Source organism: Girardinichthys multiradiatus, chromosome 12 (assembly GCF_021462225.1).
Source record: "Girardinichthys multiradiatus isolate DD_20200921_A chromosome 12, DD_fGirMul_XY1, whole genome shotgun sequence".
Taxonomy (NCBI): Eukaryota; Metazoa; Chordata; class Actinopteri; order Cyprinodontiformes; family Goodeidae; genus Girardinichthys; species Girardinichthys multiradiatus.
This window is the reverse complement of record NC_061805.1, coordinates 44179005-44196133: the sequence shown is the minus strand read 5'-3', so window position 1 is coordinate 44196133 and position 17129 is coordinate 44179005. Positions and strand designations below refer to the sequence as shown.

Sequence of the window (17129 nt, the reverse complement as noted above, 5' to 3'; positions counted from 1 at the left end):
TGGATGGGGTATTGTGAAGGTCGGGGGCTGTTTTACTGCATCAGGACCTGCACAACTTCCATAACTGATGGAACTATAAATTCTGCAAAGTCAAGGTTTATTTAGTCATATTAACTTTAAGCATACTTGGACTTCAGCTGTTTCAGGTTATTGTGATACTATATAATTAAACTTTAATTTGCTTGCAAAAAAAATATGGTTTTGCCTGACCTTGTCAAAGTTTGAACTTGAACCCGATGGATATGTGTGACCTTTAAACAAGCTATTAATGCTCACACTTACCAATGTAGCTGAATTAAAACAATGCTATAAAGTGTGGCCCAAAATTCCTCATTGCCAGTTATCCATAACACTTGATTGCAGTTGTTGCTGCCAAGGGGGCAACAACTGCCATATTCAGTTTTATCTTTTTAACATGGGTCCAAGTTGGTTCTGATAGCATTTTTAACTTAAGAAGTGAAATGGTTTTAGTGCTGCTTTTAGTTTTTTTGTTTTTTCAGGTGTGTTTGTCTCATTAAATCTATACTTAACATTGTTGAATATTCTATAGATAGTTTTAATGTGGTTATTCAGATTTTAAAAAGTTGCATACAAGCCTTGTAAGCTAAAAAAATGTATCAACATGCTTACCAACAACTTCACTAACAAAAAAGGTTCTGTAGTGACGGTTGGCAGTCGAGCATGTTTGTTATGCTCCATTTAAGCTATATCCTTCTTTTTTTATTTTTATGTTTTTGTATAGGTTCTCAGTGTTTGGCCTTGGCTCCCGGGCCTACCCACACTTCTGCGCCTTTGCCCACGCCGTGGACACGCTGTTTGAAGAGCTGGGGGGTGAGCGCATCCTACGCATGGGAGAAGGAGATGAGCTGTGTGGCCAGGAGGAATCATTCAGAACATGGGCCAAGAAAGTTTTTAAGGTTGGTTCTTTTGGTGAAGACCTCAAAGGCTTGTGTTGTGGTCGGATAAAGTGACATTGTGATATTTTGTTTAAATGTTGGTTACTTTCCAAGGCACGTTTTAAAAGCCTACAGAACATCAGAAACCACACCAAAAAGCCATGCAACTCTTTCAAACAACTTTAGGCTTATCAGTTGGCACTTTTATGTTGTTTGGCAAAACCTTGAGACAGTGGAAACCGTTTTTGCTGTCTGATTTCTAAAGTGATAGTCATTTTCCAAGTACTTTTTTATAATGCAGTTGATTTGAAGAGCTGCTTTTTCTAACGGGAATATTCTTTCTTGTGGCTGTGTCATTGCGTGCCAAGGCTGCCTGCGATGTGTTCTGCGTTGGTGATGATGTGAACATCGAGAAGGCCAACGACTCCTTGATCAGCAATGACCGTAGCTGGAAGAAGAGCAAGTTTCGCCTAACGTACACCGCCGAGGCTCCTCTGTTGACAGAAGGTATAATCATGTGGGAGCAAAGTTATGAACTACTGAGGGTGACTTGATATTAAGCAGACAATAAGTGCTGATAAGTAGCCTTGCACAAAATAATTGTAATTTATCAGTCGCTCAGTTATTACATCACCTGGAGATGTGATCTGAGGTTCAGCTGTGAAAGGAAATTGCAATGCAATTTCAAGCAATTTTACCTTTTTTTTTTTTAAAGGCTTGAGTCTAAAATAAGTCTATAATTGTAAAGTTTAGCATTATACATGATGTATATATTTAAGATACAAGTACAACAATATTCTAATGCATCATGATGATGGATGATAGCAAAATGAATGTTTACCTGTAAATTAGTCTCCAAGCTGTATAAGCAACAACTGCTTGGATAACTGTCACTTAGAAGCATATAACTGTATTTTGTCAAGTAACCACTTATGCAGCTGTACGACTTGGAGTAAAGGTGGTGAGGCTACAGACAGCTTTCCATCAGAAACATTCAGCAGAGATGCACTAACAGAGACGGGTTTAATATCAAGTAAAATAACCCAAAAAAGCTGTGAATTAAAATTTGATTTTTTAATTACTAAATCCTTGCAACTTTTACAGGTGCATTTCAATGACTTAGTATGTCATTTAAATGTTATTTCAGTCATAAAAGAGAGGTTCGTAGTATATAAATACAGATACAAACAGATGTGCTCACCACAGTATATTGTCAATATGTTATATTGGTCTCTTTACATAAGACCATTAAATGATTTCCACAAAGCTTGTCAGCAAACAATGCTGTAAAACTTTCTGGTAGACCAACTTTAGATTTGATGGAACACAGTAAGTCGGGAGCCATGTCTTCCAATGATGTTTGTCCACTGACTATGGTAACTTCACACTGGACTTCAAGCAACATGGATTCTAAACCTCTATTTTCATCTGAAAAGAGGACTTTGGACCACTGAGCAGCAGTCTATTTCCTTTGTTGTAGCCTATATCCTGAATACATCTGAGAGTCTTAAACAGGCATTGTTTCTTGTACACCTTCTGATGTTGTGGTTTCTCCTTTCACTTAACTTTCTTTGAAATCCTTTGATCCAGTGCTCATGCTCCAGCCAGCTTCTTTAGCAATGACCTTTTAGCAGCTTATCTTCCTTGAGGATGGTGTCAAGGACTGTCTGCTGGACAAATGTCAAAATCAGCATTCTTTTCCATGGTTCTGCCATTCCTAACCATCCCTATTCTAAAAAAAAAAAAAAAAAAACAATTATTGGTGTTATTTAATACTATAATTATGAGTTTTTGTTTATTTTGTAGCTATGAGCCACAATTAACAATACTATAACATAATTTATCAGGATATTAATCAGAGCTGTGTCTGTTCCTTTAATGACTTGAATACAAAATGTCTCCGTTCTGAAATGTTGCGTTTATGTATGTTAGCTTATGTTTTACTCAACACTTTTCAAGTTAAAACAGATGCATGATGGTGTTTCTGTGTCTCTGATAAAAGTTTATTACTGGTGAATATTTATCCCATTTCATTACCACAGTTAAATTAAGTCGCTAAGCTGAAAAAGCAATAACAGCATAACTGTAATTTTGAAGCATGAAACCATATTTTCTATGTAGTAACCACCCACACAACTGTTTGATTTGTGCATAATAGACCAGAAATACAAAACCCAGGAGAATCAAGTAGAACCAAAAAGACTGAAAGTAGTAAAATTCTCACAAAATGAATTACAACAGGAGCCAATGAGAATAAATATGCTCTAAACTACGCATTGAACGTATGAAGAACTGCTGCAATATTAGACTATTCATACCATTAAAAATGACAAGATTTTATTATATGGTGCCTTCATTTAATCTCTTGGGGAGAGTTAGATTCTACTATTTGCGTTTGGTGAAAAGCAAATGCCAAAAGGTAATTAATGCAATATACATATACGCATTAAAAACGTTTTCCTTAAGTGTCAATTTTTTTTTGTGAAGAACAAAGAAGCCTTAATCATTAAAATAAAAAGAAATAAAACATTAAGATATCTGTGTAAGAAATCTACATATCTTTTCAAATTCAATCACTAAGGTAAATTAACGTTTGAATGATATTCTAAATTATTGAGACCTCTGTCAGTAACTGAAAAAAACTAAACAAAACAATGGATGTTATCAAACTATGAAAAGCACTACAGAAATTCAGGTATTTTTCTTTTTTGAGACTTACATTTTGCTCACTGAAGAAATAAAGTGAATCAGACCTACACACTGAATCCAGAATAGATTGCAATATGTGTAATATCTCATTTCTGTCTGCCTTATAGCATTATACCGTGTTCAGAAGAAGAAGGTATATGGAGCAGAGATGATTGAAGCTCAAAACCTTCAGAGTTCGAAATCCAAGTAAGCTTTTGCTTTAGCTAAGAGATGTATCTTCACATGTTAACATTAGAAAATATAAAAGTTATGCAGTGTATTCTTCATGTGCATAATTCATTCATTCTGTTGTACAATGATCTGGAAAGAGAATGAAACAGATGGAAAATGGTGCAATATTTTTCTCTTCCTTTTCTGTAAACCTCTAATCTATTTTTTTTTTTAGTCGCTCCACCATATTAGTGCGGCTTGACACAAACAACCACGACAGCCTGCGCTACAAGCCTGGTGACCATCTGGGCATCTTCCCTGGCAACCATGAGGACCTGGTAACAGCGCTCATAGATAAACTGGAGGATGCTCCGCCAGTCAATCAAATCGTCAGAGTGGAGTTCCTGGAGGAGAGGAACACGGCACTAGGTGGGTGATATTATTGGCGACGTCACGCCCCTGTGTGAATACAATGGGCATGTAATCAGGAGGCTCGCAGTTTAAAATCTGGGAACGATGTCAAAATTGAAATGTTAACAAGATACACTTTCTCTTGCCTCAGCAGACTAAAGAGAGTCACACTTACACAAGTTATCTATGCCCAGAAATCTTTCAGTTTAGTTGCATGTTGGCAGTTGTGGTGACACTGAGTGATGCAACTGAGAGATTTGCTGTGACTGTGAAGCAACATGATTTTTCTTTTTTTTTTTTAAACAGTTTGTGTGCTTGATTGAAAATATAGCCTGACAAATGAGGCTTCTTTTGAGGGTTTGGTATTCTATCTAGTAAAACTGGAGTGAGTTGCTGAGTAAGACGCCTAGAATTCTCTCCAAAACCCATTACTCTCACAACCCAGTGTCTGATAAGTGGAGGACAATGGATGGACACCAGGTAAGGAGAGAATTAATCAGAAGCAGCGAAGAGACCCATGGTAACTCTGTAGCAGGTGCAGAGATCTGCAGCTCAGGCTGGAGAATCTGTTGACAGGATAACTATTAGTTGTGCACTCTACAAATCTACTCTTTATTGAAGAACGGCAAGAGGTCAATGTTTAACGAAAGCCATAAGAGTCATGTTTGCAGTTTCCCATAATCCTTATAGGGGACATTGCAAATGCTAAAGTGCTCTTGTACATTGAGGCCAAAACTTGAACATTTCAGTTCATATGTAAAACGTGTGGTGAAAAATTCAAACTCGACACACCATCCCCACTGTGAAACATGGTGGTGAAACCATCTTGCTGTGGGGGATACATTTCATTAGCTTGGTCAGAGTTGGGGGTAAATACCCTAGACATACAACCAGTGCTACAGTCCAATGGAGCAGTGAAAGGTGGTTCAACAAAATAGTGCCTCAGAGGGGCTGATTTACAAATGCACGGCACACTTTTGAAAACTGTTACTTAAATTTATCCTTCCTCATTTATGCAGTAATTCAATATAGTTTATTCAGGTGGTGTCACAAATGTCATAAGTGCCTTAAACCGACATTTGTGAATCCAATTTATTTGTGAAATACAGTATCTAGTACAGTCAATACAATGATACATACAGATTGAAAGTCAGTTACATTGATTCCTACTCGAGTAGGTGTAAATAATGCAATGAAGTTGAGTAACTTTTTTTTGCAGGTCCATCAAATAAAATCCTAACAAGATCCAGGGATGTGAATCCTTCAGCTGGGCTCTCTAGATCAAAAACATGCTAAAATAAGCAAAAAAACGCTGCTGGTAAAAGTTGCAGCATTCCTTTAACTTTCAGAAAATGATTACCCCTGGTGCTTTCATATTTGTAATGCATATAATTGATCTGAAATGACAAATTTGACCACGTTTTTGTTTTGTCTACAGGCGTTATAAGTAATTGGACACACGAGACTCGTATTCCTCCCTGCACCATCTACCAAGCTTTTCAGTGCTTTCTGGACATTACCACTCCGCCGACCCCTGTGCTGCTGCAGCAGTTCGCGGCTCTGGCAACTAATGATAAACAGAAAAGGAAACTAGAAATTCTCAGTAAGGTAAATTTAAGCGGCATTCCATTTCTTTCCTCTTAAAATTATGAAAGTTATTGAGTAACTGTTGAACTGAGCATTTTCAATGATTTTAAAATCACATGATTTCTAACTTTCTCCAATCTAAACCTGCACGAATTTGGCTTTGGCATTTTTTCCCCTTTTTTGACACTTTGATTTTGAATGGTCTTCTTTTCAAAGCTCTTTAAACATTCACTATGTGCCTAAGCTGCAACTGTAACGAACACCCTCATTATGTTTGCTAAAATATGGGGGATGGTTTTGTGTCTGAAAGCAGACTTGATGCACCATTGAAAATCCATACATTTGGAGTTAGCTGTTGATCACTCAAACCCATGAAGTCCTTCCGCCATTGTGGTGCCTTCCACAAGTCACGCTCCGTTTTTGTTGATGTGTGAGAGGCTGGAGGAGGCCAAGCAGTGACTCATGCATAGAATCACTGTCACTAAAGTGAGAGGGAAAGATGGAGGGCTTCTAAATTTGGAAAATGAAATGGTACAATACAATCATCAGTGCAGATCTTTTTTGGTTTATAGTTTCATTATGTCTCAAACAACTCTTAGCAATGTTGTTAAAGGTTACTTACCTTTCTACCATTTCTTAGAAAGTCAAAACAATATAAGCTTGACAGAGGCTTTGGAAATATAGCTTGTATGCAAAGCCCCCAAACTCCATTTGTTTTAAGGTGGAAAAGCCCAGGCCTCAAAGACACACAGTTGTGGATACCACAGACATCTTAATGGACACCATGTTACTCATTAGTGGCTTGAGAACAAAGCAAATTTTCTAATTATTGTTTTTTTAGCCTGGAGGCAATGTTCTAAATTAATCATATCCAAATATCGGGGACAGTCAGTTGGGCTCTGAACAGTGGAGGGCTCTGTTTGTAGCATATGCATTATATCTATGCCAACAACAGCAAAAAATAATAACTAAAAACAATTCATGATACAACCATTTTTCTTACCTTTTCCTTCTTAATAACCCAGGGTTTGCAGGAGTATGAGGAATGGAAGTGGTACAACAACCCTACACTAGTGGAGGTGCTGGATGAGTTCCCCTCCATCCAGATGCCCTCAACTCTGCTGCTCACTCAGCTTCCTCTGCTGCAACCACGCTACTACTCCATCAGTTCCTCTCCGGACCTGTATCAAGGAGAGATTCACCTCACAGTGGCTGTGGTCTCCTATCGTACCAGAGGTGAGAATCTACCAGTACTTTTAAAGCTTTGTATGAGGTAACAGCTTTGCTCTCTCCTACGACTTCAGAGCTGTGACTTATGCGATTTTATCTTTTACTATAATGCTAAACATAAAGGTTGGGGGGTCCATTAGTTATAAGCAGTTTAATTCTTACCTGGAGTTGATGGCTTTCTTTGTGTCTTTATTTATATAAAACTTGTTCGCTACAAAAGCCTGGAACGTAGAAAATAAAAACCAAAAATGGAATCAGAAGAAGCAGAAATGTACCCCTGTCTCCAGGGTTTTACATCAGGAAAGAGAACAGTGTTTCCCAAATTTAGAGTTAAAACCACATCAACAACTGTGGGGTCTTAAGGTCCTCCTCAGAAATTAAAGTAAATGAAAAAAATGGTAGAGTATAATGTATTAAAGATTTTGTATAGTATAGTCATATTAAATAAATTAGATTCCGATGGGGCTCATTTGTCAGATTTTAAAAGTACGTTTTAAAAATAACAATAAATGAGAGAAGCAGCACTGGACTGTTGCTCAGTGGTCCAAAGTACTTTTTTCGGATGAAAGCAAATTCTGCATGTCATTCGGAAATCAAGGTGCCAGAGTCTGGAGGAAGACTGGGGACTGCTCACATGCACTACATGATTTTTTAATGCATTGCTGTGATTACATGATCATCTACTGTATTACAGTGATTTGTTTTCCCTTCTGTAAGAGGAAAATAGGGAATGCTTTAGCCCTGTAGGTGTTAGTTGGTGCACTTAAAATGAGTGGGAGGCAGGCTGGGGAAAGAAAAGGTAGTGATTGCTTGTTAATCATCTGTTTCAGGCGGGCAGGGACCTATCCATCACGGAGTATGTTCATCGTGGCTCAACAGGATAGAGAAAGGAGAGATGGTACCATGTTTTGTCCGAAGGTAATTATCAAAATGAATTGCCTTCTTGTCAAAACCTTATAAAATCCGTATCACTTTTTTCCTTCTATAAATTAAATTTAAAAAAATAATACTTCTGTTAGACCTTCATTATTCACCCACCCCTCTCCGCATTACCCTTCTGGTGTAACTTTACCTCTTCTGAATATAATCTTTGTCCAGGCTTTCTAGTGTTTAACAATTTAAATAAAATTTTATGTCACATGCAGATGTTTGATTATAATTTTATGTTTTTTGAGGTTTGTAAGAGTTGATGAATGAAAGTTCTCGAAAATGTAGCCTGTCTGATTACAGTCTGTATTTCTTTCAGTGTTTTTATTTACTTTATAAGAGTAAGCTTGACACCAAGTAAACAGAGTCCAGTGCTAGCATGACACAGGCTAGCCCTTAACTTGGCCAGAGGTGTTTTTAACTTTAGTAAATCACTAAGCTGCATTTCAATTGGGCATCAAAACCTAGGTAAACATTTATGCTGTTGGAACAAGGAAGATTATTAGCAATTGTTTAGAAACCTTCAGAAACATTGTTTTAGGTGCAAATCGGATGCGAATTGTCAGGAAACATTTAAGCAAAATTAATTTGGGTATTGCTGGTCAGTAGAGTTTAACATTGCCAGGGTTTACACTAAAGCTAAATCATAATTTTACAGTGGAATCTTTTATATTTCAAATGTTCTGAAGGACATTTATTCTCCTATTTCTGCATCTCCAGGGTTTTAAATCAACAAAGTTCCCAAATAAAAAAATAGACCTTCTGTTTTGCATCCTGTTGACTTTCCGTATTGTTGCAACTCTTCATAGAATTTAGAGATCTTTGATTTGCGGTTAACTTTGCATAAAGTTTATTTCAAAGATTTGAATGAAGAAGCGAGCCAGAAATAATTTAACTCTTCCATTTTAGCCGGGTAACTGACCAATGACTCAGACAAGCATGATTACTTAATTGATCTCTACTGGGTTGAGGCAGTAGTAAAAATAAATTGGCATACAATTAGAATATTAATTGTCATTACATAGTGTCTGCAACCTGCTCTTTGGCATCTCTCTGTAATTCTCATATCCTCTGTACTCTGTGTATTTAAACATGGCTGGATTGTCAAAGCTATTCTCACTGACATTTTTTTTCTTTAAATGTCAATAAGCAAAACAAATAAAATCCTATTAAGTCAACATTTTAGCTAGCCACTTACAATACACTGAGGTGGATGTTCAAGTCTGTCTTGCTTGATCATAACCAGAGCTTGTGAAAATTGACAAAATCTGCACTAACAAAAACCATATGTCTTTGCCGTTTTTTCATACATAACTCTGATGTTTGGAGGGAAAGGTTAGAAGTGAAACAAGTGGCCTCATTCGTCTACTGGTATCTGCTGTACCACACCTGTAGCCACACCGAAAATGCAGGCAGGTTGCAAGCATCAGGCTTTCATGAAATATCAAAACCAGGGTGCATACCCAACTCCACATAATCTGTTTTGAACGGTGGAGCAGGATCGTTTTTTTAAAGTATGTTTAAGTCATGTTAAAGGGGAAAAAAGACAAGGTACACATTAACAATAACTGCATACTTACACGCAGCAGTCGTCATTCTTGCATCTGATGGAAATTGTCAAGTCTCATCTGAAAGCAGTTGTTTTCCAGCTTTTGTTCACTCCTAGATAGAGCACCATTTAATGACACCAGAGAGCTGTGCTCAGTTCATTATATAAAAAAGCATTGAGCTCAAGTTCTCAAAAAAGTCAACATCATTCATAAAGGCATCTTCGTGTACAATACTACATACATAAGAGCTTGATCTTTCCTTGCAACTCTATTTTCTTTGTGTAAATGTTACCTCCTTTAAGGTAACTTAATAAGATAATTTGACAAAACATTTTTCATCCTTTGTGCAATGTTAGTGCGCCATCATTCCAGCTTCCCAAAGACAACCAAGCACCTTGTATCCTTGTGGGCCCAGGAACAGGCATTGCACCATTCAGAAGCTTCTGGCAGCAGAGACTATATGACCTTGAGCAAAACGGTTGGTCATTTTTAGCTTTTTAAATCTTGTCAGATATCATCGGTAATTGTGGAGAATCTTCTGAGAATGACCTGTTAAAAGTTCTTATTGTATAAATATCCATTGGAATTTTTTTTTGGTCAGATTGCTTTTTGCCATTCTACTTAAAATAAATTGTAACCATTTGTAATGCACAGATCTGCAATCTACTATTTGTACAGTCACACCTCAGGTAGCAATGCAACTCAACATTGCTGTCATTTTTAAGGGATTAAGTCATGCCCCATGATCCTGGTGTTCGGCTGTCGACAGTCTGAGATGGATCACATCTACAAGGAAGAGACTCTTCAGGCCAAGAACAGAGCAATGTTCAAAGAGCTCTATGCTGCTTATTCCAGAGAACCTGGCAAACCAAAGGTAAAACCACAACACAGTAATGAGGGCTTTGAGAGTACAGAATAACTTTTGTCAACTTCAGTGCTTTATTTTCCTAATAAAGCCTTACTTTAATTAATGTGATTGGCTATTCAATGCCCAATATCTGTAAAAAATATAAGTTAAATCTACACACAAATTTATTTGGATATTTATTAGATGAACTGTATCTTTAAAATTTCACCTTGTAGTTGGTAAATTTGACTATATACTCATTTGCAATGTCCTTAGTAATTTTGACATTTTTTTTTCTTAAACTTTGTCCCCTAACTCCTCCAGAAATATGTACAAGATGTACTGCGTGAGCATCTGTCAGAAACTGTGTACCAGTGCCTGAGAAAGGAAGGTGGGCACATCTATGTGTGTGGGGACGTAACAATGGCCGGAGATGTTCTCAAGACCATCCAGCAAATCATCAAGCAGCAGGGTCAAATGAGTTTAGAAGATGCCGGTTTCTACATCAGCAAGCTTCGGGTAAGAAGCAACAACACTATGCAATGCCAGTAAAACCTTCAGATGTTTGTGTTGCTACTGTGATATGTGTTAGAATCCTCAATAAGCAGTACATCTCGCTTTCCTTCTGATGCTGCCTTGTTTTTGACAGGATGAGAACCGCTACCATGAGGACATCTTTGGAGTCACTCTGCGTACCTATGAGGTCACAAATCGGCTTCGCTCAGAGTCCATTGCCTACATTGAAGAGAACAAAAAGGACTCAGATGAGTAAGTGGTTTGGGAGTTTAATTTTCAGCGTTTTCAATTAAAGAGTAAAAAATGTATCTTAACAAAAATATATAATTTTAAAAAATATAATTTTAAAATATATAATTTAAAAAAAAGTAATAAATGTGATTATTCATTAAATTAGACTATTGGAAATTTGTAATAGAAGATGTGATACCTTACTAACGAATTATCATTTTGTGCATGTGAATATTTTTAGTACATTTATTTTAGTTGCTGAAAAATAAAAACAGATTTTGAACTTCCTCCTAAAAGCTGAAGGTGTAAATATGTGAAGGTAAATGTTTCCTAATAAGTCATACCTGTTTGATTGTTGGTACAATGCTTGCTTTTGCATCCTCTTCCTTGCACCCATAAAAAATTGCCTCTTCATTACCATTTAGTAGCCAGAATTATTTGCCAGTAAATGTTTCATTTAAGAGAGTAACATAAATGAAATTTCAAGAAGATGTTTGCTTTGTTTTTTATTTTAGGAAGTATTAGCCAGGAGCTACCCTTTTCCTTACAATTACTTAATTTAATTAACACCTGCTAAATTGTTGAGTAGTTTAAGTTTATTTAGTCAGTTAATTCATCAAACTAATCTCTAATCTGTAGCTTGCTAAATATTTTAAAATAGTGTTACCTTAAACAAGTGATGGGAGGTGCTCTGTTTGTTTCAACACCATGACTGTACAGGTCCTTCTCAAAATATTAGCATATTGTGATAAAATTCATTATTTTTCATAATGTCATGATGAAAATTTAACATTCATATATTTTAGATTCATTGCACACTAACTGAAATATTTCAGGTCTTTTATTGTCTTAATACGGATGATTTTGGCATACAGCTCATGAAAACCCAAAATTCCTATCTCACAAAATTAGCATATTTCATCCGACCAAAAAAAGAAAAGTGTTTTTAATACAAAAAACGTCAACCTTCAAATAATCATGTACAGTTATGCACTCAATACTTGGTCGGGAATCCTTTGCCAGAAATGACTGCTTCAATGCGGCGTGGCATGGAGGCAATCAGCCTGTGACACTGCTGAGGTCTTATGGAGGCCCAGGATCCTTCAATAGCGGCCTTTAGCTCATCCAGAGTGTTGGGTCTTGAGTCTCTCAACGTTCTCTTCACAATATCCCACAGATTCTCTATGGGGTTCAGGTCAGGAGAGTTGGCAGGCCAATTGAGCACAGTGATACCATGGTCAGTAAACCATTTACCAGTGGTTTTGGCACTGTGAGCAGGTGCCAGGTCGTGCTGAAAAATGAAATCTTCATCTCCATAAAGCTTTTCAGCAGATGGAAGCATGAAGTGCTCCAAAATCTCCTGATAGCTAGCTGCATTGACCCTGCCCTTGATAAAACACAGTGGACCAACACCAGCAGCTGATACAGCACCCCATACCATCACTGACTGTGGGTACTTGACACTGGACTTCTGGCATTTTGGCATTTCCTTCTCCCCAGTCTTCCTCCAGACTCTGGCACCTTGATTTCCGAATGACATGCAGAATTTGCTTTCATCCAAAAAAAGTACTTTGGACCACTGAGCAACAGTCCAGTGCTGCTTCTCTGTAGCCCAGGTCAGGCGCTTCTGCCGCTGTTTCTGGTTCAAAAGTGGCTTGACCTGGGGAATGCGGCACCTGTAGCCCATTTCCTGCACACGCCTGTGCACGGTGGCTCTGGATGTTTCTACTCCAGACTCAGTCCACTGCTTCCGCAGGTCCCCCAAGGTCTGGAATCGGCCCTTCTCCACAATCTTCTTCAGGGTCCGGTCACCTCTTCTCATTGTGCAGCGTTTTCTGCCACACTTTTTCCTTCCCACAGACTTCCCACTGAGGTGCCTTGATACAGCACTCTGGGAACAGCCAATTCGTTCAGAAATTTCTTTCTGTGTCTTACCCTCTTGCTTGAGGGTGTCAATAGTGGCCTTCTGGACAGCAGTCAGGTCGGCAGTCTTACCCATGATTGGGGTTTTGAGTGATGAACCAGGCTGGGAGTTTTAAAGGCCTCAGGAATCTTTTGCAGGTGTTTAGAGTTAACTCGTTGATTCAGATGATTAGGTTCATAGCTCGTTTAGAGACCCTTTTAATGATATGCTAATTTTGTGAGATAGGAATTTTGGGTTTTCATGAGCTGTATGCCAAAATCATCCGTATTAAGACAATAAAAGACCTGAAATATTTCAGTTAGTGTGCAATGAATCTAAAATATATGAATGTTAAATTTTCATCATTACATTATGGAAAATAATGAACTTTATCACAATATGCTAATATTTTGAGAAGGACTTGTACATGCTTTTTGGAAATTATAAACAGGAAATTGAATTTATAAAACACTTGTCATACTGACCACTCAAAGCGCTTTACACTAGAGCCACATTCAGTTAGTCACACCCAATAATGCACACGCATTCATACATCAATATGCAGATCAGTGGGGGGGAATTGCAGCTTTACTCAATTTTTTTCAAACACCTTGAAGAAACTCTGAGACTGGCATTTAAAGATTTCAAATTTTGGGAATGATGATGGAAACTTTTTAGCAGTTTTGAAACTTATTAAAATCATGGTATACCTTGGTACCAATAACCGGACCGAGCCTTGTAAACTCTTAACAGAAAAAAACTAGATGATTTGGTTTTACTTTATTTTCAAACATTAATTCCATTCAGATGTAACGGCAGGCTAGTCTGGATTTTAGAATATATACAGGTCCTTCTCAAAAAATTAGCATATTGTGATAAAGTTAATTATTTTCCATAATGTCATGATGAAAATTTAACATTCATATATTTTAGATTCATTGCACACTAACTGAAATATTTCAGGTCTTTTATTGTCTTAATACAGATGATTTTGGCATACAGCTCATGAAAACCCAAAATTCCTATCTCACAAAATTAGCATATTATTAAAAGGGTCTCTAAACGAGCTATGAACCTAATCATCTGAATCGACGAGTTAACTCTAAACACCTGCAAAAGATTCCTGAGGCCTTTAAAACTCCCAGCCTGGTTCATCACTCAAAACCCCAATCATGGGTAAGACTGCCGACCTGACTGCTGTCCAGAAGGCAACTATTGACACCCTCAAGCAAGAGGGTAAGACACAGAAAGATATTTCTGAACAAATAGGCTGTTCCCAGAGTGCTGTATTAAGGCACCTCAGTGGGAAGTCTGTGGGAAGGAAAAAGTGTGGCAGAAAACGCTGCACAACGAGAAGAGGTGACCGGACCCTGAGGAAGATTGTGGAGAAGGGCCGATTCCAGACCTTGGGGGATCTGCGGAAGCAGTGGACTGAGTCTGGAGTAGAAACATCCAGAGCCACCGTGCACAGGCGTGTGCAGGAAATGGGCTACAGGTGCCGCATTCCCCAGACCTGGGCTACAGAGAAGCAGCACTGGACTGTTGCTCAGTGGTCCAAAGTAATTTTTTTGGATGAAAGCAAATTCTGCATGTCATTCGGAAATCAAGGTGCCAGAGTCTGGAGGAAGACTGGGGAGAAGGAAATGCCAAAATGCCAGAAGTCCAGTGTCAAGTACCCACAGTCAGTGATGGTCTGGGGTGCCGTGTCAGCTGCTGGTGTTGGTCCACTGTGTTTTATCAAGGGCAGGGTCAATGCAGCTAGCTATCAGGAGATTTTGGAGCACTTCATGCTTCCATCTGCTGAAAAGCTTTATGGAGATGAAGATTTCGTTTTTCAGCACGACCTGGCACCTGCTCACAGTGCCAAAACCACTGGTAAATGGTTTACTGACCATGGTATCACTGTGCTCAATTGGCCTGCCAACTCTCCTGACCTGAACCCCATAGAGAATCTGTGGGATATTGTGAAGAGAACGTTGAGAGACTCAAGACCCAACACTCTGGATGAGCTAAAGGCCGCTATCGAAGCATCCTGGGCCTCCATAAGACCTCAGCAGTGCCACAGGTTGATTGCCTCCATGCCACGCCGCATTGAAGCAGTCATTTCTGCAAAAGGATTCCCGACCAAGTATTGAGTGCATAACTGTACATGATTATTTGAAGGTTGACGTTGTTTGTATTAAAAACACTTTTCTTTTATTGGTCGGATGAAATATGCTAATGTTGTGAGATAGGAATTTTGGGTTTTCATGAGCTGTATGCCAAAATCATCCGTATTAAGACAATAAAAGACCTGAAATATTTCAGTTAGTGTGCAATGAATCTAAAATATATGAATGTTAAATTTTCATCATTACATTATAGAAAATAATGAACTTTATCACAATATGCTAATTTTTTGAGAAGGACCTGTATATCCACTGAAATGGATCTCAGTGAGGTTATCATTACTATTCTTATTTCAAGTCAACTTCTATCTGCATCCTGGAGTTGTTTGTCAGCAGCGTGTTGTCACCTTGATATTCAGATGAAAACAGAGTGGGTAACCATAGAAACGTGTGGAGAGAGGCCTTCAAACTAACAGGATTAGAGTGAAAGCGGATGGCCCTGTTCCATTTCTGTTTTTGTTTCTGATGTTATTTGTGCATGTTCAAGATTATGCACTTCATATACCCTTGCCATGAGAGCTAAACAAGGGCCCTACATAGCCACTATGCCTCATTAAGTACCAACATAATGCATCACAGACGATGGTTTCTGTGTGGATTGTCACTTGAATTTCACATTTGGCCATCAAAGCCCCTCCTCGCTGGATGAGTAATGACTGTAACATCTTTGTTTTTATGTCTCTGTTTCTGTGTCCGTTTATCTCCTATTTTTTTCCTTCCTTCTTACAGGGTTTTCTGCTCATAGTTTGATGAATGGAGGGCTTGTTGAACGTAACCAGTCTGAAGGATGCAGCATCGATGGTTAAAGAATACTGTGCCAATTTTTTTTACTGTAAAAAAGGGGTTTCTTTTTTTTTTTTATACCACTTAAACTGTTCTGTTGGGCTCTGCAACTTTGTCTGTAGCAAGTTGGAAATGTTCTGTTCTGATATTGTTTTTGCTTGTTGATCCTTCCAAAAATGTACAAATTGATCATTATGATTCATAATGTGTGCACTTAGTGTAATGAACTGCCTCATTGTGAATGCATGACAAAGAAATTAATATAAGAGATCTAATATACTCTGTGTTATTGTTGCAGTTAAAAGCTTTTATCGAGGTTATATATTTGCAAGAAAATGTGCATCCCTGATTTAAAATAGTTCTGTATTAAATTTGTCAACTTTACCCAGTGAAAAGGTGTAGGGACGGGTAAAACTATATTTTGGGGGTTTTATTATTAATAAAGGTTTAAGTAAACAAAAATAAGAGGGTGAAAGATGTACAGGCATGCAGACAGGAAAAAAATTGACAATTTAACAAGTGTGGTGTGTTGACAAGTCACTGAATTGTGAAAATTGTCTCAATAAACAGATCTTCAAATTTGCCATGGGGAATCCTATTAAAAGGCCTCAGCTTCAGTGGAATGTTCATCCAGTCATAACATAAGTTTCCCTGTCTCGGCTTGCGCCTCCAAACATTGAATTCCGAGTTTTTTTCAGTCCTTATTACATACAGAAATCTGTCCAAAAAAGCTATTTAAATTTGTTCAACATTAAAATCTTAAATGCCTTCATGTGTGCAGTACGGGACAATTTGTCAGGCTAACAATTATAGTGATGGCAAATTGTTTCATAAAGTACTTCTTTTGGATTGAATTTGAAATTAAAGTTATGGTAAATTTAAAAGGTCATGATTTAAAAAATGTTGGGATTTATTAAAGGCGGTTTTAATAAAATGCTTTATGGTGAGGATGTAGCAATCGAGATTTGTTTTTCCTGATATTGATCAAAGTCATTTAAGATTAAGTGTATGTTGACTCATTGTCTTATACTTTTTATACAGCACTTATTTGCACACTACATACTGTTGAGAATATTATTTAATATTTTATCAAATAATATTTGGGTCTGTTAAGGGTTGTCTTGTGAATACCAGCCCAGTAAGGCGATGGTATTAGGACAAAATAAAAAGGTGTGAGACGAGCTCAGGCATTATTGAACAGCATAAACTCTGTACACACAT

At 37.7% G+C, this 17129-nt stretch overlaps 1 protein-coding gene across 1 annotated transcript in view; it reads left to right on the top strand.

The window, feature by feature from the left end:
• The window catches only part of nos1 (nitric oxide synthase 1 (neuronal)), a 62096-nt gene extending 45241 nt beyond the window's left edge, over positions 1-16855 (top strand). The window contains exons 18-29 of the mRNA XM_047381733.1: positions 743-917; positions 1265-1403; positions 3713-3791; positions 3991-4184; positions 5605-5774; positions 6779-6989; positions 7814-7901; positions 9817-9938; positions 10186-10334; positions 10632-10826; positions 10957-11075; positions 15855-16855. Coding sequence (XP_047237689.1) covers positions 743-917; positions 1265-1403; positions 3713-3791; positions 3991-4184; positions 5605-5774; positions 6779-6989; positions 7814-7901; positions 9817-9938; positions 10186-10334; positions 10632-10826; positions 10957-11075; positions 15855-15870 — 1657 coding nt within the window. The 3' untranslated portion in view covers positions 15871-16855. The remainder of the gene's footprint in view (positions 1-742; positions 918-1264; positions 1404-3712; positions 3792-3990; positions 4185-5604; positions 5775-6778; positions 6990-7813; positions 7902-9816; positions 9939-10185; positions 10335-10631; positions 10827-10956; positions 11076-15854) is intronic.
• The last annotated feature ends 274 nt before the right edge of the window (positions 16856-17129 follow it).